The 21,396-nt window shown below is 40.6% G+C and overlaps 1 protein-coding gene across 5 annotated transcripts in view; it reads left to right on the top strand.

Annotated features, from left to right (window-relative positions):
* The window catches only part of CNKSR3 (CNKSR family member 3), a 108,486-nt gene extending 93,981 nt beyond the window's left edge, over positions 1–14,505 (top strand). For all 5 annotated transcript variants that reach the window (XM_057739943.1, XM_057739940.1, XM_057739942.1 and 2 more), the window contains one exon: positions 81–14,505. In XM_057739943.1, the coding sequence (XP_057595926.1) occupies positions 81–379 (299 nt within the window). In that variant the 3' untranslated portion in view covers positions 380–14,505. The remainder of the gene's footprint in view (positions 1–80) is intronic.
* The last annotated feature ends 6,891 nt before the right edge of the window (positions 14,506–21,396 follow it).

Here is a 21,396-nt window from a genome sequence, read left to right as displayed (position 1 = left end):
TGTGATGTCACCTTCAGAGGCAGCGCCATGCAGAGGATGGATATTTTAATGGACTACTTGTGGGCTTTGTCTGAAAACAGGTGAGGATGCCCTTTGCCGGTATTTCAGTAACGAGCGGATCCCTCCGACCATCGAAGAAAGCTCATCTGCCCCATACCGTTTCTCAAGGCCCACTATGGAGAGGCAGCTGGTCCGAGGCGCAGACTACATCCGAGGCAGCAGGTGCTACATCAATTCAGATCTCCACAGCAGCGCTACGATTCCATTTCCGGAGGAAGGGACCAAAAAGAAAGCCGGCTCCTCGGCTGCCAAGTCCTCTTCTCCAGAACCGTCCCTGCTGGTCAGCTGGTTTACCCGCCTGAAACTGTTGACTCACTGAGCCCTGCGCTCCAGGGACCCTCCCTGTCTCCTGCGACTAAGTGCCTTGCTTCCTCAGTCGGCAGTCTGTTCTGATTTTCATCCACAGTATTACGTAGTCATCTTAAGCAATGTCGTGGGTTTTTCCCTTTTTTTGTTGTTGTTGTTGTTGGAAAGTTGTATATTGCACTTCTTGGAATTTTGAAGTCAGTGGATGGAAACAAATCTAGAGCATCTTAGATCCTGGCTTATGGAGGCCAAAGGAGAGAAATGGGGAGAGTCTGCTTTCTTTTGCTTTCTGAAGAGTCAAAACACGGAGACACAGTCTCTAAACCGGCGCCTCTGCCAGAGATGTTAGGGTCATTGTGAGGGGCTGGGCCATCGTTTGTTTTGGGGGTGGGATTACAGTTGGTGGCCACTGTCACACAGATGTGTTGGCTTTTGGCCCAACTTCTTTACCTGAAAAAAGCCAATGGAGAAAACAGTTTTGTTTTGATTCTTCAGGCTACGTACCACATGTGTAAGTGTAGCAGCTTTGACTTTGAAATGACAGGTGGCAAGCATCTTATGCTTTGTCAAAGCAGAGGTTTGGGTGTAAGCCCATTACACCTGGTTAATGCCCTTTTTGTAACAATCTCAGTGTATGCCAGTTAATACAGAAACACATGAAAATGTTTAGTTAGAGCTTACTACACACAAAGAAGCTCATGGTTATTTGTGAGGGGTGTCATCATTGTTGATGTTGTATATTATTGTCTTTAAGGGAAAAGAAGCTATGATATGCTGACAGCCAAAGTATCATTCAGAAAAATGAGGCAATCTTACTTAGGTTTATCAGAGAGACATCAGTTTGCATTTTGAGCTGTTCAATGACCATCTTCCAGAAAAGAATGGACGGTTCTTCAAAATTGTACACATTTTGCTAATTAGAAATCTCTTGGAAAATCTCACGGTCACTCATTTTCAACTAGCATCAGGTATTTTGGAAAAGTGTGTCTGGATATTAACTCTTGTTTAAACTGAATGTATGATATTTTGTTAGAATGGAAAAGTACTATCTTGTTAATTTAAGTGTTTTAAATATAGTTGTATATTTTTCTTACTCTTAGTCACATGTAATTGATATATTTCTGTTTTGTGTCCTACATGAAGCTAACGAAAAAGTGTTCAAGATGTTTTCAGGTTTACCAGTGACCACCATGGCTGTTGCCACTGTGGGTGCTATTGTTAAAAAAAAAAATAAACCCTCCCAACCATTTTAGGATTCTATGGATTAGAAATGGGGGTGATAAGGGAGTGTGTATAAAGTTACATTCGGAGAATTCTCTGAGCTATATCCCTGGGCAAAGCTGGTATCTCCTCAAAAATATTCTTGGGATTTTCTAGGTGGTGCAGTGGTTAAGAATCTGCCTGCCAATGCAGGGGACACAGGTTCGATCCTTGTCCCAGGAAGATCCCACATGCCGTGGAGCAACTAAGCCCGTGCGCCACAACTATTGAGCCTGCGCTCTAGAGCCTGTGAGCCACTATTGAGCCCATGTGCCACAACTACTGAAGCCCATGCATCTAGAGCCCATGCTCAGCAACAAGAGAGGGCACCACAATGAGGAGCCCGCGCACCACAGCAACGAGTAGTCCCTGCTCACCGCAACTAGAGAAAGCCGGTGTGCAGCAACAAAGACCAAACATAGCCAATAAAAAGAAAGAAAGAGAGAAAGAAAGAAAGAAAGAGAGAGAGAGAGAGAGAGAGAAAGAGAGAGAGAGAGAGAGTGAGAGAAAGAAAGAAAAGAAAGAAAAGAAAGATTAAAAAAATATTTATATATTCTCCCTCACAACTTGAATTGTCTCCTTTGCTGAACTGCCTGAAATTGGAGATTCCTTGGAGTTCATAAACATCTTCCTTTTAAAATGCCTCTGGTGGAGGGACTTCCCTGGCTGTCAAGTGGTTAAGACTCTAAGCTTCCAATGCAGGGGGTACAGGCTCGATCCCTGGTCGGGGAACTAAGGTCCCACATGGCGTGTGGTGTGGCCAAAAAATTAAAAAAAAAAAAAATGCCTCTGGTGGGGTTAAGGGAGCTGGTGGGGTTAAGGGAACTGGAAACCACTTGTGTATTAGTGTGAATGAATCCAGTCAGGCTGTTTTCCTGTCAGCCAACCCCCAAGGGAACTGCAGTGAAGATACAGTGTTTTCATGGGGGATGAGAAGGGCTTTGGCCAGTGGAGGAAAGAAGAGGCTTGAAATGCATGATTTCTTGGGGGCTTGGCAATACAGTGTAAGAGTAGAGCGGAGTGGGGAGGGCTGGTTGACAGGGCACTGAGGACTAGGAGGGACTGTGGAAAAGGGGGAATGCCAGCCCTGGCCTTTTTACTGTTAGCTTGGCTGCTTTAAGCCCATAAAATGGCATGGCAGCTTTTCCTCTCATTCCCCAGATTTAGGGACCTTTACATCCCCCGAGTAAGGAGTTTAGTGGTCTTGGAGGTCTCTTAGCTGGAGGTCAGCCCCTTTTCTGTGGAGTAAATGTCCTTTGTGATCAAATGACCATCCTCAAATGAATTTTCAGTGTCCAACTCAAGTACAATTACTGTACCAGGTCGGTGTTTTTCAAACTGTTTCCTGAAGCCCTGAGGGGAAGCCACAAAAGTTTCTGGATTCTCTACCTTCAATCAGCCTCCACAGCTTCATTTTTATTTTTATTTGGAGTTTTCTTCTGAAATGTGTTTGAGAAATAGACTGCTGCTTAAAGGAGTTTCTATATATCTTTACTGTTGACATATATAATAGTTTAATACTAATTTCTTAGAAATTAATGGAAACTGCCTGCCTCAGTAGTCATCTAGGTTTAATGGTGGACACGTGTGAACATATGAAGATATAGAATGACAGTTTTTGACATGATCCTTTAAAACAGTGATTTTTGATTACTACCAGACCCAATTCAACACCAACTCCTTTTCATAGTAAGTATTTTATCACATCACTACAATCATCAAATGAAATTCATGGATGTTAAAACCTTCTTTCATACATAACAACATCATCCCCATTTGCTATTCCAAAATGAAATGAACAGGTAATGAAACTGACCTCTGTACATCCCCATCAATAAAATGTCCTAACTGAATATAAACAAATATACGTAGATAAATATTTTGTAATGAAATCATTAGTTTCATATGTAAATGCTGTAGCCCGATTATATTACAAGATGTGTGAAATAGTGTAACAAAGCACATACTTGTACCCATATATGAAATCACCATGCCCCCCAGCAGCTACATAGGCCTGCTGTGGTGGCAGCTCAACACCAGAAATGGGATTGAGGTCAGCAATGCAGTTTTCTGAAATGTGGCCAATTCTTTTTTTCTTTTTAAGTGAATGAACAATTCTTTAAATTCTATAGTGCTTTACAATTTTTAAAAGTTTCACACACGATTTCATATAATCCTGTAATGTTTTTTCCCCCAACCCTTATACTGCCCCTTCTCCCTTCCTTCTCCCCACTGATAACTACTAGTTTGTCCTCTATATCTGTGAGTCTGCTTCTTTTTTGTTTTATTCACTAGTTTTGGTATTTTTTTAGATTCCACATATACATGATATCATACAGTATTTGTCTTTCTCTCTCTTACTTATTTCACTTAGCATAAAGCCTTCCAAGTCCGTCCATGTTGCCACAAATGGCAAAATTTCATTCTTTTTGATGGCTGAGTAGTATTCCATTATGTTTGACATCTTTATCCATTCATCTGTTGGTGGATGCTCAGGTTGCTTCTGTACCTTGGCAATTGTAAATAATGCTGCTGTGAACATTGGGGAGCTTGTATCTTTTTGAATTAGTGTTTACAGGGGTTTTTTGTTTGTTTGTTTGTTTGTTTTTCTGATATATAAACCCAGGAGTGGAATTGCTGGATCATATGGTAGTTCTATTCTTTGTTTTTTGAGAAACCTCCATACTGTTTTCCACAGTGATTGCATCAATTCATATTCCCACCAACAGTATACAAGGTTTCCCTTTTCTTCAAATGTGGCCAATTCTTGATAAGGTTCTAGACAAAACAGAATTCTATAATAGTTACATCCGTATAATGTTTACTGGGTGCCTGGCATTGTTGTAAATGCTTATCTAACAACTTTATGAGGTGGGTGCCACTGTTATTTCCATCTTACATATGAGGTTACAGCGCTGATAAGGGCAGAGCTGGGATTAAAATCAAAGCAGTCTAGTTCTGGCAACCTTGTTCATCATCACTTTGTTGTACACTTTCCCTCAGTTTATAGAATAATTGCATTCCTGAAAAAATCCAATGTATATTGAAACTGAGCTAGAGATTACCTGTATGTTTATATATAAAACAAAATTATAATTTTAAACTAATGTCAGATAATTCTAAACTGGCTTTCCATCTACGTGAGTATTTGGTGGGACAATTGACTGTTGTGCTGATGGGGGACAGTTCTTTGCTGGGAGGAGTCTAACCTGTAAGGCTTACATTTCCAAAACTGCCTCTAGGGGGCAGTACCATCCCTTTGAGAACAGGTGATTTAAAAGAAATCCTGTTTCATCACTGAGTAGAATTCCAGTCTTCATGTTATATATTTGTTTATTTTCTGTCTCTACGTCTCTCTTCTCAGTTCTCTCCCCACCACACTGGAAGTTTTAGAATCTGTTTTGTAGGGATTGTTTTTGTTTGTTTTTCCCCCCGAAAGTCAAGCAGTTGTTGCTTCCTGGCCCAAAGACCATCGGTATTCCCAAATTTCAGTTTATTAGCCCTCAGAAAATTCGAAGAGTTATGTACACTTAACTCTCGCTTAACTCCTTCCCCTAAGGAGCTTGTGTAAGTAAATCTCTTTGACATGAGTGTTGCTGTTTTGCCACCATAGGCATAAATGGGATGGCCATGCAGGCCTCATTTGGATGTTTCCATCTATTGAATCTGCGGTTAGTCCTTGCAGAGAAGTAGGTCATATTTTGCTCCCGGTTTTATGAAGAGAATCACTGCATCATTTCCTTTGAGATGGGACTTCTGCCTGCTACTTCCTTGGAGATGGTATGGAAGGTGGGCACCTTGAAAAGGAAGAAACTCCTTTCGGTATGGCCACTCTTTGGGCTGGCCAACAACATTTGATTTTATTCATCTTTGCAATCATCCTGCTTATGTATTTTTTTTTAATATATTCATGCTAATCATCCTGGAAGGTGAGTAATTAAAAATCTGTTGATTTAAAAACTGGCTTAAAGAGGATACAAAGCTGATCTTTCTGACGTTTCTTCAAATATGTGGAAGACCTTGTAAGATAAATCAAGTCCAGTAGTACCATACTATGTGTTTGCTGATACCTAAAGGGGCTTAAAAAAATAGATTTTATAAACTATAGGGCATGGGATTAGAAAAATATTAATCTTCTTATTGCAAAACTTACCTTATAATTTTCTGGAAATTTCTCAATTGCTAAGTTTTGCCTTAGGAATTTTGTTTATTTTTGACCAGAATTATTGCTAGAAGTGTGCTGGTTTCACAAAGGTTTGAGAAACGTAAGTAAAGGAAAAGGTGATTACATCAGATTCGGATTTACCAGAGGGTCAGGTTTTTCTCTAATTTTAAGGACGTGAGGCCTGTCCCAAAGTGCGTGTGTGTGTGTGTGTGTGTAAGAGAATTTTTTCTTTTTTCTTATTTCTTTTAAGAGAATTTTTTCCTACTGCAAAAGTCTTTCTGAAACAATGCCCTATGACCTATTGATTTTGGAAAGAGAGGAGGTAAGATTTTTGTCTATAAGCAACAAAATAATGTCACTCAGCCAACAGGCTGTCTCACACAGTATTTCAGAACCTTTGGGGCTCCGCTTATAGAAAGGCACCTGGTGTTGGGTTTTGAAGGACTGGATTCTGGTTGTAGGCTGCTCCTCCCTCTTCTGAATCGAACATTTGCTGTTCTTATATTGCCTATTTACAACAGACCTTAGGGATTAAAACATGTGAGGAGACAATTGAAGAAGGCAGTGTTAATCTTCGTTCGGGCCTGGATCCGACTGCCCTGGAGTCCATGTACAGAGGAACACAGTTCCCAGCCCCAGCTTTCATGTCATGCTTGCAGCTGAATATTACACATGTTCTCCTTTCCCAAGCTTCTTGTTTCTCTGAAAAGTTGTGAAACTGAAGCTGTAGGAGAAAATTAAGAAATAAACCTCAGAGGTATTTTTAAAAAAAAGAAGGGCTACATCGCCCCTCAAGTGCAGGGATATTGATATCTCACCATTTTCTCTCCCCTTGCTCGGAGCATTGTAAACACTCAGATGTTTGTGAAGGAATGATTTAAAAGGAGAGAAAACATTAGGGAAAAAAGCAAAACATTTTTTTCCTTGTTCTTCCATTGACTAGACCCATTAAAAGGATTTCCCGTTTAACTTTGTGTTTAGGGTGACAGAGACTGAATTTTAAGATGATCCTTCAACGTTTTGGCATATTTCAGTCTGAACATTTTATTTTATTTTAAACAGGAAAGACTGTAAAAACGAAGTTTAATATAAAGTAATATTGTGTCTGAAGTAAGAAATTTTGTGGGTGTGGGGTTCTGTTTTCTTACTCATATACACCTCTCTGTCATTCCAGCTGAGGCCGTGTTAGGGTAAAAATGGAGGGATTTCAGGAATGAGTACTAATTTAGAAGTCTTTGACTTTTGGAAATGCATCCAGTAGTTAGAAGCAGTTGAGGGCTCAGCTTTTGAAGTGAGATAATCCAGCTGTCTCACAAGCTCTGCGACTTGACACAAGTTACTTATCTCTCTGCTCCCTGGTTATCTATGAAATGGGGATAATAATAGAATCTTATTCACAGGCTTATGAGGATTAAACGAGATAATGTTTGTAAGGCCTGTAGGGTAGCTCAGCACCCAGCACTTCGGAGATGTTGACCTTTGTTGGAACACTCTAGTAGCAGTGTTTGCGCCGTCTTAACGTTGGTAAACAAGGCATTCAGAGACAGTAGGCTTTTGTCCATAACCTGCAAAATAATGCCATGGGCATGCTGTCAGGAGGCTGCTGAGTAGTCCATAGCCTGGAGATGTGGCTTTTACTGGTACAAATCTGAGTTACTCAGAAGTTTTGGCTGAGTCAGAACTCCAAACACGACACACTCAGATTGGACACACTCAGAAAAATAGAGCATTATTTTAATATTGGCTTGATTTATCAGTTGCATATTTTTTCTCTTTAATCCCCCCCAACTTTCAACAGAATAAGGTATGAAAACAAAGGAAATCTGAGCATTTCCCCATCTCCTAGTTGGCTGAATGACTTTTGCCTACCATCCCTGGCTTAAAGTGGTACCCACAAATTTATTTCTGTGTTTCACATGATTAGGAAAAGAAAGGAATCCTGTGGACTGGTTTCTGTGCTGGAAATTCTCATGAAAAGGAACCCTTTCATGCATATAAAACTAATAGATTGTATGACCTTTGCAGAAGCTGAAAAGGATTGTCCTCAGATGCTACTCCCAACTAATACTTTGGTAGGTCCAGGGAGAAATAGGGAAAGAAATTCTATGAGAGGGACAGAGGGAACTAGAAAATGGTTGTCAGGCTTGGCTTTCATTTGGCTTATTGCGTTTTGCCTGACTTTCAACCTCTGGACACCCGCAGGGTATCAGTGAGCACACAGACCAAGAGATGCTTAGCTAATACAGACACAGCAGCTCCATCCCTTTTCTAGCTCTTGGGTTTGTCTCTCTCATCTGTTAAGCAGAATCATATGAATTTGTGAATATTAGGCCATATTAAAATAAAAACCTACATAGTCAGCAGTCAGTATGATTCAACCTGGTAGATTACAAATGCCCCAAGGACAGAGATTATGTTTATTTCTTCTTTTTACTTTCTAGCAAAACTCAATTCTGTTCTGTGCTCTGTGTCACAGTTATGTTTTGTAATAACCATCTGCCTCTGTGGATCTCTCACTCCCACTACTCTGAACATCTAAAGATGACCCTCAAATTTGATCTTACTCATCTGTTTGTTTACTAGGAAACAATCTGTTTAATTCCTAGGAAAAAGGGAAGACAATCATGAGTGAATGACTAAATTGGCATTTTTACATTATAATGCTCATGGCAATGCCAAAGATACACAGGGGTTGGCCATGGGTGTTTAGCTCAGATGAGCGATTCAAAAACAAACAAACAAAAAAGCCCACAAAACGAAGCACAACAAAACCCCTAGAACCTGATTTTTGGAGAACAAAAGGAATTAACCCCGACCTTTAATATTCGCTTCTCCTTTTGGCTCTTATGACAATTGAATAAATGGAAAAATATTTAAGCCAGTCTTGTTTAGAATACTGCATTTTACTTGCAAGTGCTACTGATTTTTTTCCAGATTTCTCCTCCTCAGGGAAGGAATGTCATTGAAACCACCGCCCTCCGCCGTGAGGGTATTCAAGGATGTTAACTGAATTATACTCTTTAGACAACATAAAATACAAATGATCAGGGTGTAAGGTTTGGTCTGTGTGTTAGTTCTGATTAACTAAATTAACTAACAACTAGTTAATTTTAGCTAATGCTCTTCTGTAAGCCCCTGACTTAGCACTTAGCTCTGGATTCTTAACCTGAGGATGGATTCATCCTTCTAGGTCCAGTCACCAAGGTGACTCCCAAGGTCATCCCTATGAGGCCCTCCTTGACCTTCTACTGGACAAAATTTATTAGTCTCTGCTGTTTTTCTATAGCACTGATTCATCCTGTTAGATGTTTGGCTCTTCAGCTTGGATTATGAACTTTTCTAAAGCAGGATTTGTATAACTCACATGGTAGGTAGAGTCAATATTACTGAAGTAACTAGACAGTAAAATTAATGACTGTGCAGTCAGAAAAAAATCGAAAAAAATTTTAAAGTTTTATGTGAGAAAAAAATATATATTAAGGTTTTCTGCAGACTACTACATATAGAATTTCATTACACTGGCTCTCATTCTAAAGAAAAACATTATACCAGGTGTCAGAACTCAGTCATATTTATAGGAAGAATAAACCTTGACCGTCAACAATAGCTTCTTTGGTCACAGGATTATAGTAACTGCTGAGAGTGTAAGCACTTTGCAAAGGACTCATTTAAGAATCACACAGGTAGTTTCAAATTAGCCGTAGGAAAATTAATAGTGAGGAGTCGGGGCAAAAGGTTGTTACTATAAATTTAGGCAAGTTGGAGGACAGTTCCAGTTGTATGACATTTGGCTGAAGGAAAAGTAATTTGGACCTGAGAAAACCAAGTGTGTAAATATTAAAGCTGTTGACTAGACAGTGAAATATTATTGAGAACCTTCATCCAAATGAAGGAACTACTGAGAATATTGTTGCTGTGTTTTATTTACTTATTTATACAATTTCTTTTTATTTTTTATATTTTTTGGCTGCATTAGGTCTTCATTGCTGCATGAGGGCTTTCTCTAGTTGCGGTGAGCGGGGGCTACTCTTCGTTGTGGTGCGTGGGCTTCTCATTCTGGTGATTTCTCTTGTTGTGGAGCATGGGATCTAGGTGCATGGACTCAGTAGCTGTGGAGCACAGGCTTAGTTGCTCCACGGCGGGTGGGATCTTCCTGGAACAGGGCTCAAACCTGTGTCCCCTGCATTGGCAGGCAGATTCTTAACCACTGCGCCACCAGGAAAGTCCTGTGGCTGTGTTTTAGAGACAACAAGCAATGCTGCTGATACTGTGTGAGACATAAAAGTCTAATTTTAAAATAATGTCCTTTGCTTGAGGCTACATTGAGCTCACCTGAGTGTGGAATTCTACTTTGTTGATGTATGAAAACAAGCAGAAAATCTGCTCCCCGGGAATCTGACTCTCCAAAAAGATGGCAGGTAGCAGGAGACATTCGACTAGGATGTAGTTCAGCAATCAATAAAAAGATTAAAATGAAGAAATATCAGATGATTAAATAAACTGCAAATTGAAGTTAATGATGATGATTACTGGGTCTTTGTAGGGCTGCTTTTTCCATTAAATAGAGCTATGTATTGCACTTTTATCAAAAGTGCTCTTGTAGAATTAGCTGAAAATGTGGGAAATAGGATTGGATCCTCTTCTTGGCAGTGGAGAATACTTAGTGCATCCAAATGACAATACCTACTCTGCCTGTGTCTTCTCTCCTTGCAGGGGAGCCCTTGCCCTGAGTGATCCTAGAAACCCTGCTTCCTGCTCTGCTTGCTTTCTTCCTCTTGCCCTTTTTCACCTTCACTCTCTGACTTTTGGCCTCTTGCTCTGCTGTTTTGCTTTTGTGTTTTCCTGATGCCACTCAAACCCCAGTCACTCCAGTTCGCCAGATTTGCTCTCTGCACTCAGTCCATCTCCAACCTTTTGCTTCCCCGTTGAGAAAATACCACACATTTATTTGGCAATTGGAAGAATAAGAAACAAATAATGCAGCTCATTCAGCTTCATGTATGTCAGCATTCACTGTGTTCTTTTGAGCAGTGTGAGAGATGAAAACACATTTGACAAGGAGACCAAGACCAGAGATGGGCAGTTACCTGATGGCTTTTCTAAGGCTAAGGAAAGAACAGCTGTCCCTCTGTTGAGTCTGCTGCTTCTTTGTCTCCCATTTCATTGATCTTTGCTCTTTTATTTTCTCCTTCCTCCTATTTTCTTTGGGTTTATTCTGTTGTTGTTGTTTTTTTTTTTTTGGGGGGGGTTTCTTTTAACTTCTTGTTTTAGATTCATGTTGTAACAACCCCAGTATCTCAGTGACTTAACACAAAAAGAGTTTACATTTTCTGCATGCAAAGTCCACTGTGGGTATTCTAGGATGGACAACACTGTATGATGGCCCTGCTCCATCCAGTGACTCAGGGACCCAGGTCACACTACCGTCTCTAGTTTCTCCAACTTAGGCTTCAAGCTTACCCTGGCATTGTCCATCTGGTAGATTGGGGTGTGAGATGAGAAAGTGAAACTGAGTAGTTAACCAGCTTGGCCTGGAAATGATGATCATGGCCACCTTAACTGTAAGGGAGGTTGGGAAAGGGATATTGGTGAGGACTAATGTTCTCTGCCATGTTCCCTTAGTTGGATATTTAGTTAGTTAATTTTTCTTGTCTAATATTAACACTTAAGGCTATGAACTTCCCCCTAAACATTACTTTTGCTATATTTCACAAGGTTTGGTGTCTACTGTAGTATTTTCATTATCATTCAATTCCAACTAATTTTTAATTTCCATGATGACTTATTCTTGGTCCATGCTTCATTTTGAGGTTTATATATTTTTATGATATTGGAATAGGGAAGGATTTCTTATAGAAGATAATAAAAAGGCCAACTGTAAAAGATAAGTTTGATAAATTCAATTACATTAAAGCTAAGAACTGTTCATCAAAACACCCTGTAAAAGTAAAAGGAAGGCTACAAATTGAGGGAGGATAACAAATCTTAAAGATAAGCATTAAGAATATAAAACTAATCCTTACAAATTTGTTAAAGAAAGAGAAATCAGTACAAAAATGAGCAAAAAGTATTTCACACAAAAAACCACAAATGGTCCATATTCACATGAAAAGCTACTCATTAGTCATCAGGGAAATCAAAGTCAAAGCCACAGGGAGATATTCTTCCATGTCTAACTGATCACCAGAAATGAAGTAACTGGAAAACACTAGGGGGATGTACTCAGAGGATTGGTGGCACCTCACGTGCTTTGCTGGTGTGAGGTTAAATGAGCACTGAATATTCATACCTTATGACCCAGCAATTTCACTCTGGGAATATAGTCTGGAGAATAAAATGGTAACTACCTGAGATGTCAATGCTATGATGTCCCCTATAAGTTGTTATCCCAGTACAGGAGTTGGGCTCCTGTAGAGTTCCATGGAAACTGGCTATGACCCATCATTTAGGACAATGAAATCTGATCAAATGCGAGGCTTAGAACCTACCTTCCTGATGCTACCCATCATGGATGCTAAGGAAGTAAGTCCTGCTGCTGGTTGGCAGTGCCAGTTGGCTGCAATCATGACCCCTGATCACCCCAGGGAAGGGCCTGCTTCTTCCTTAATGATGCAGCTTGAAAGCCCCACGGGTCTAGCAATTCTGTCCCAGAGTCTGAGGTTGGGCTCTATTGGCCCTTCATATACTGCCCTTAATGAAACTGACAACAGGACCCGCATTCCTTCTGCTGCTTTTTCTGAGGGTCCCCAGCATGTGGTCTCTGAAAGGCCTGTTTGCTTGGCCATCTGCCTTAGTTGGCACAACACAACCTAATGTCCTTCAACAAAATAAGGTTTATACTGTGGTTTATTCTTAAAATGGAATAATCTGCAGCCAGTGAAAAATGAATGAATTATAGCTATTCACATCAAACAGATGAATTTTATTAATGTCATGCTGAACAGAAAAAGTAAGCTCCAGAATGCAGCATATAGTGTAACACTCTTTCTAACATTCTAAAACAGGTAAAAATCGGAGAAAATATTATTTAGACACAACATGTAAGTGAAAAAGGAAAAGAAAGGGGGTGAAAACCCCTAGTTCAGGATGTGGGTTACCTCTGGTGGGGTGTCAAGAGCATAGCAAAGGAAGGAATCCACAGGTGAGTGATGCAATGAATTCTCGTATTAGCCCAATTCTCACCAGAGTCAGGGATAAAAGTATTGATGCTTTATTTGCAAATTAAAACCCGAGGCAACTAGGGTGAGAAAAAAGGGACTTAAGGCAGAAAATGTGAAGTGATAAAAAGTGTTACAGGCTGAATTGTGGCCCCCCCAAATTCACGTGTCAAAGTCCTAACCCCGGTATCTCAGAATGTAACCATATTTGGAGATAAGATAGTCAAAGAAATAATGGGGTCTTTAGGATGGGCCCTAATTCAATATGGTGTCCTTACAAGAGGGAATTTGGACACAAACATGTGTGTGCACAGAGGAAGGACCATGTGAAGACATAGGAAGGAGACGGCTGTCTACAAGCCAAAGAGAGAGACCTCAGTAAAAAACAACCCTGCTGACACCCTGATCTCAAACTGCTAGTCTCCAGAACTGCGAGACAATAAATTTCTGCTGTTTAAGCCACCCAGTCTATGGGATTTTGTTACAGCAGCCTGAGCAGACTAGGACACGAAGAGATGCACGGCCTTATCCACTGTCACTTCTGAGAAGAGCCAGGCAGACACACAGCAGCTCTCTGGGCAACTGTGTTCCACTCAGTGGGGCTCCTCTGGAAGCTCTAAGGAGGGAGGATAAATGAGGGATTTATCTTCCCGGTCAGAGCAGCCCATGAGAAGTTAAAGTCCCTGTACTTTTTTGGTGTGTCATCTAGCCTCTTTGGTGGCTGCTCAAAATGCCAACACCCATGCCATGCAGTGTAGCTTTTCACCTGAGTCCATGAAGGGCAGGAGGAGCTGGACTTTCAGGGGGCAGGGCCGGCTGCATGGTTGATGGTCCGGGAGATGCCCTGTGCTGATCTGCCCTGGACAGGTGACCCTGGAGGCCAGCTGAGTTTAATTTGTGACTTGTCAGTGATGTTCCAATCCTTGGTTAGAATAGTGGGTCTGTATGTATTCACTTTATTATTTTTTAAATGAAATAAAAAGTAAAAGAAGGACAAGCATGGACCAATGATGGTAATGATGATGTATAAAGAATCAAAGACTAAATTGTGATTAATTCAGTTCTGCTTTCCTGAGTGTTTGTTTTTCTGTACAATAGAGAATAGCAGCTGCTTTTAAATTCTGAGAACCCCTAGTTTTCCTTACATTTAGGAAATTAGATGGTTATTTTGAAAAGCTAATTTAAACCTATTTTGAAGACGGAAGGAATCAAATTTCCAGTAAAAACTCAACTATTAAGTCTTTGACCGGTTTTATTCATAAGCTATTATTTCAAAAGTTAAAAAATAATGTACAATACATTTGATTATAGAAAAACTTTCTCATTAAATAAAGCCTAATAAATAATTGAATACATATGTTTCTAACTTCCAAGGTTTGCCAGTTTGTTATGTTTTGTTAGAAGTGGAAGCATTTTTGTATATGTGTGTTCACGTCCATTGTGAATTACTCACGTGACTGCAACAGGCAGCAATCTACCCTTATCAGGGACCTTGAACTTGACAAACATTCCTGCTTTTCTGAACATTCCTTCCCTATTGCCTCGATTAAATAATGTACACAGTAAAACAGCTTTCTTTAATTTTCTTTGCAGCAATGCCTAAATTATTTCATTAATTACGTAAAGTTGTGCACCTTGTGGTGGGCTTATTCTTTTCTTTTCTAATTTATTCTCATTTGGAAAAGAGTGGAATGCTTGATGTATTGACACAAAGGCTAAAAAGGTCAGTCATGCACAGTATTGGTCATGGTCATTGCAGGAAACAGATGGCACCCTCAAAGGGGGTCATGGATGAGAGTCTCATGAATAGGTTATTTACAAAAGTGTCAGCAGACGCAGAGATTCCACAAGGGGTGGTGAAGCATTCCAGGATCAGCAAGAAGGATGGATGGTTAGGAAAGGGAGCGGTCCCTGCAACCCAGGGAGAAAGTGGCAGTCGCAGGGGGGAGGGGATGCCCATGAGGAGCCATGACCTTTGGTAGAAAGTCACTGCCAACACAGGGGAGGTGTGGGGCAGGAAGGAGAGGGGAGACAGAGAGGGAGGAGAATATGTATCCTGACCTTTCTCTCCTTCTGTGAGTACCTGCCAATTGGCATGACCCAACCAGAAGCCAGAGGGCTGAAGAGGCCCGTTGATGGAGTGGTCCATGGAGGGCAGCATCCTTGGCCCAAAGCAAGGGGAGGGGAGGGGAGGCGGGAGGTTCAAAGGAGTGAAGGGTAGCTCTGACGGGACAAACAGAAGCATCTGACACACGCACAGGGCAATCCTAAAGTGGTAAACACATTCTAAAATAATTCAATAAAGTACCTTACTCTCCATGTTTTGATAATTGCCATATTTGTTGAGACTTTTTTTTCCCCTTTTAAATTTGAGGTTTTAATGACTTAGTCTGATTTCAAATGCGAAGCACTCCATGGTGGAAACTTGCGTTTGGACTTCGGGGGACGGCTGTTATCATTTTTGATCCTGGAGACAGGTGGAAGAATGGTGTCGGAAACACGTGCTCTTTGTTAGGGAGGAGGGACACAGGAGGGCAGATTGCTAATAATTTCATATGAATCTTTGTATTTATGTTCCATATGTGCTTTAAAATTACTTTAAATGGAAAGTTTTAGGATTGTTAGTTTGTGATGTAGAAAGTTATCTTTCACAAATACCGTATGATCTCACTTATAAGTGGAATCTTAAAAAAAACAACAACAAAACCTTCATAGATTCAGAGAACAGATTGGTGGTTTCCAGATGTGGAGGGGGAGGGGTGAGCAGAGTCAAAAGGTACAAATTTCCAGTTATAAGTCCTGGAGTGTAATATACATCATGGTGGCTATAGTTAATCATACTATATTGCATATTTAAAACTTGCTAAGAAAGTAGATCTTAAAAGTTCTTGAGACAACAGAAAAAAATGTTGTAACTATGTGTGGTAATGAGTGTTAACTAGACTTGTGGTGATGACTTCAAAATACATACAAATAGCGACTGTTTATGTTGTACACCTGAAACTAATATAAGGGTATATGTTAATTATATCTTAGGAAAGGAAGATGTTGTCTTAAGAAAGGAAGATGTTGTCTTAAGAAAGTTAGATATTTCAAGATGGAAAAGATGCAGGGCTCTACTCCAGAAACTTAACTGCTTTTGCATTGTGCCTTTTTCTTTTCAAAGAATTCTGAGAGATAGATAAGAAAAAGGAAGTTGATGCATATAAATAGGATTATGCATTTGAGTGAGTATTTAGTTTGGATGGGTAGGATTACTTTTTCTTCCTCAAGAAAAGAAGAAAGTTCCTAGGATGTATGTAAGCTCTAAAGAGTCTATTTGAACAAGATATTGCTTTTGCCACTCCTACTCTCCTTTCCTTGGAAGGTTGTCATTCTCTGTCACTTGCACAGTGTTCCTTGCAGTCAAGGCTTTGGGGGCACACTGGACCCACACATCCTGTGTAAATCACCAGGGGCGGAGATTTGCTTCTGGATGCTATTATATCATAAAACCACAGCATGGCAGGATGAAAAGTCTAAAATCTGAAAGCAGTGCCTGGGCAGGCTCACAATCCATGTTGAGTAGATTTGGGGAAGAGTGAAGCAGAATGAAATTCCAAACATCTAAAATTTGGAGGGGACTTCTCTGGTGGTGCAGTGGTTAAGAATTTGCCTGCCAATGCAAGGAACATGGGTTTGATCCCTGGTCTGGGAAGATACCACATGCCATGGAGTAACTAAGCCCATGCGCCACAGCTTCTGAGCCGGCACTCTAGAGCCCTCGAGCCACAACTACTAGCCTGTGCACCACAACTAATGAAGCCCACACGCATAGAGCCCGTGCTCCACAACGAAGAGTAGCCCCCACTCGCCGCAACTAGAGAAAGCCTATGAGCAGCACCGAAGACCCAACACAGCAAAATAATAATAATAATAATAATAATAATAGTAATAATAATAAAATAAAATAAAAAATAGGAAAGGCATTCCTAGAGCCAGGTGCCTGCCCTCTCCAGATGTGCTGTTCCCAGGAAAATTGAGGGGTGTTGGGGGGGGGGAGGTAGAAGGAAAAGAGTAAGGCAAAGGCCTCCTCCTTGAATTTCTGTATCACCAGATTTTGTGTCTTCTTGCAAGTTGATAATGGGGAGGGGACATCCTGAAAATCCACCATGAGGTCAAAGAAGTTTCCCACACTGAGCAGCGGCGATGCGCTAGCTCCTGGAGGGCAGGATCTTAGCTTTCTTATTATTACCTGGAAGTCCAGAAAAATGTCTGGCACATTCTGGTGGTAGATTCTCTCATAAACATCTCTTGAATTTGATTATTCAGGAGGAGGAGGAGGAGGCTTAGAAGATATTACTTGGTGATGTTGGTGCGCCTTGTGGAAAGATCTGCTGGTTCTTCAGAGGTTTGGCAATTAAACAAAGTTACATATAAATATTTTATAATCACTGCTTTGTTGAATTTTGTCAGATTTCTGGCTTGCTAACTTAGCAGTGACAAGGCTAACATTGTTTTAGAATTAGACTTATGGCTTCCCACCTCCTTAGAAGATTGCAAGGAAATTCCCAAAATTCTGCAGGTGCTATCGAATCAAACATTCCCAAAGCAGAGCAAAACAAAAAAATGGAATCTACCATTATTCTGTGATGACAGTTACTGTCAGAAGTAGAAAGGCAAGACATTTTTTTTTCATTGAATGGAGCTTATTATTCTGCGGAAAAATAACTAACCCAAAAGACTCTCAAGAGACATACTTAGGAAAATCCAATAACAGCTTTCTGCCACGACCCCATTGTTTCTATCAACTTGGCTGCTTCTCAGTCTTTAGTCATGAAATGTAATTTCATCTTTGGAATCTCAAAAAAGATGTAGGTGATAAGCCCCAGAGCGATGAGATTTCTTGCAAAAATGTGAAATCATCATCTTCTGTGCAGGAAATGTAAAAGTTTACTTTCTGCTCTTTATTAGCATATTGGAGTAGTTTACAAGCTATTAAGCTTCAGGCTTTGGGGATCTTTGGCTTTATACCCCTTTCCAAGGACAAATATTTGCCAGGATTAGTAGGCAGCCTAAGGAAGACCTCCAGTGATCTCCATCATCAAGTGTTGAACCCCTGTGTAATTTCCTCCCACACTGACTAGAGAGGACCTGTGATACCAATCATGATTCTGTGGAAAGGACAGCATGTGACTTTTGAGGTAGGTCATGGGAGATGTGGAGGCTTCCATCTTGTTCTCTCTTGGATGTCTCAACCTGGGGGAAGCCAGCCTCCATGTTGTAAGGACACTCAAGCTGTCCTATTATGGAGAGGACCACGTGCTGAGAAACTGTGGTTCCCTGCAGCACTCAGCACTGCTCACTAGCCATGTGTGTGAGCCAACTTGGAGGTGGGTCCACTGTCCAGCCATGTCTTCAGATGACCGGAACCCCAGCCAACACTATGACAGTAACCCCATACGAGATCCAGAGTCTCTCAACTGATCATCCCTGAACTTCTGACTAACATAAACAGGGTGAGAAAATAAATGTTTATTTTTTATTTTAAATTTATTTTTTATTTATTATTTTTTGGCCACACTGAGTGAGGGATGTGAAATCTTTGTTCCCCAACCAGGGATCAAATCTGTGTCCCCTGCATTGGAAGCACAGAGTCTTAACCACTGGACCACCAGGGAAGTCCCAAAATAAATGTTTATTGCTTTTCCAAACTGTTAAATTTTAGAGGATTTGTTACACAGCAATAGAAAACAGATACCAAGTGATGATTATTAACTAAGAATTAGGATTAGTCACTAAGAATGATCAGAATAAGACCTGAGATGAGGCACAAGTTCAGATAAAAAGTGTTTCTTGGTTGCATAATTTTTACTAGGATTTTAAAAATCAAGGACCTTGAGTTTGAGGAGGCTGCTTTGCAAGCAGCGCATGAGTTACAGCAGGGCTTGAATGAGTGAAGGGTGAGATAAGAAATGGGGTAGGGAGAGAAGATGTTTGTTTTTTAAATTCCTACAATCTTATTAACAACTAGGACTCTGAAGGTAGGTCTAGGTAACCAAGGACTAATCCTTGAAGAGTGAAATACCAAGAAATAAACATTCATCTGAAAAAATGCAGAGGTTGGATCTCGGGCTGTCATGGCTAAAGTTTTGTTAGGCTGTCACTCATCGCATGCCTACTCACTGTAGAAATTAAGCATGCATTCCTGAAGAGTTTAGAAAAAAAATCTCAACTCCTTCAAGATAGGATTTCAGGTAACCGCTACTAACTATCTGAAACTGTTGTAAATAACAAAACTCTTAAAGGGTAGTAGCATTTGAAATAGGATTTGTTGTAATCCTTCCTTAGACTATAGCAAGGAAGGGAGACACTATTGCAAGACCAGAGGCTAGAATTATGAAACCACAGACTTCCACTCATAGTAGTTTGGGCTACTAGCTACTACTAAGAACCCTTCTGCTATACTACAAATAAATCTTGCATTCATCACTGTGGAGATATTTTATAAGGCATTGCTGGATTTGTAAGAACGCACGGGACCTCCACCACGGAGCTCAAAATGATGAGAATGGATAGGAAAGTGTCCCTCAGTGCAAACTCTTATATCAGTCCTGGGATGTGGAGCCTAAGCCTTGTCCATATAACACAAAGTTTCACCTAATAGGACTCAAAGCAGGCAAAAGTGGCCCAAGTAGTCACCCAACTCTCAGCAGATGCAAACACACATCCTCTTTGGCAGAGGTTTGAAGGAAAGAAAGGAGATAGGCTCAAGTAAGAACACACAGGTAGCTTCAAGGATATTGTGATAGTCTAGTTCTTAAATTGCAACATGGACTGTGTTGGTATTTGCATCACTAGTCATATAGAGTTCGCATATATATGTAGCATTTTTCTTTAAACCAAATATAAGAAAATAAATAAATAAACAAAACGCAATCTGCCTTCTTTACCTGGCTCCACAAACAAAGAACCCAGAAGATAGATTTAGGAGTTTGGTAGAGTGAGGTCAGGTGTAGGAGTCCAGCCATGCGGTTCAAATTGCTAAGCTTTAAAGTGCTGCTGCCCTGACAATGTCTCCTTCAAGGAAAATGAGGACTCCAGGGTCTGGGAGGAGCAGGGATGAGGATGACAGGGCTCCCTAATTGAGGGTGAAGGTCTTGAAAACTTCTGGGGCAGAAGACACTTATAGTTGTGAGATTTGCTTGATGGAAAAGTGGAGTTGGGGAACAGGGGAACGTTGGGTTAGTAATTATGGGTGATGCTTATTAATTCCTTCCGCTGGCTCTCACTGGATAGATGCCCACTTTCAGGGCAGGTTGGGTATTTGTTTTGTTCTGTTGCAGGACAAAGGGTAGTCATAAGCCTTGTTTATTCTTCTGTACCTTGTTATCCGTTTAAATAAACCTTCTGATTTTATGATTCAACCTCCATAGCTCTGACTTCCCAGGGCTTTACAGTTTTTAACTCTGCCTTCTCTCATGGATTCTGCTAGAGTATGGTTCTGAGACCAGAATTTTTACATCACCTTTAAAAAACATTTCTATAAGTCGCCTTCCAGTCTTGTACATTGTTAACGTGAGTGCAACATGACACAACCCCTATGGTTGCTATATTGGGCATAATCACTCTTTGGTTCAGCAATCGCACTTCTAAGAATTTATTCCAAAGTTACGATGAGTAAAAATACAAAACACAGCAAATAGGCACCGTGCCATTCATTGCAGCATTATTTGTGATAGCAGATAACGGAAGTAGAAATAGCATTAATGCCCGTCAGCAGGGGGCTGGTGGAACAAACTACAGTGTATCCACACAATGGAGTGCTCCCAAGCTGTAAGAAGTGACGAGATTCTCTCTCCGCCACTCGGGTGTCATCTCCTGAAGTGTTGTCTCCTGATATATTAAGTTTATGAAAACAAAGTTTGCCTTGCCCCCTTTCCTCTGCACCTTTCTTTGGTGGGTTGATTCTTACTCATCCTTAAGAAGTACAAGCAATTGCCTTCTCAGGGAAAAAACCTTTCCTTCTCATTCATTCTCAAGATGGATTAGGTGCCTCTCCCTCTGCTTTCAAAATACACTGTGCACACCTCTGCCACTGCACTCCCTGAGTTGTACCATAATGATCTGTTTATGTATCTGTAAGCTAGTCCAAGCAGCTGACTCTGAGAAGAGCTCCCTTAACCTGTAACACATCCAACAATTGATACATCCTTGTTGAGTGAAGGAATGAAATGAAGAATGTCAACTAAGGAGTTTGAACTTTATCTGAGATATTGAGGACACAGGAGAGTTTTTTGTTTGCTTGCTTTTAAAGAAGAAAGATGATTTCAACTTACTTTTGAAAGATAACAAAGTGTGGATGAGAACAAAGATGCGATACGGAAGTACGAGCTGCAGGGGTGAGAGGGCTGGTTCATGGTCCACTTGGTGGAGAAGGGGAAGAATTCTCAGAGGAGGTGTTGTCCG

This window comes from Hippopotamus amphibius, chromosome 6 (assembly GCF_030028045.1).
Source record: "Hippopotamus amphibius kiboko isolate mHipAmp2 chromosome 6, mHipAmp2.hap2, whole genome shotgun sequence".
Lineage (NCBI taxonomy): Eukaryota > Metazoa > Chordata > Mammalia > Artiodactyla > Hippopotamidae > Hippopotamus > Hippopotamus amphibius.
Note: the sequence above shows the minus strand (reverse complement) of the source record. Positions and strands in the feature narration are given on the sequence as shown.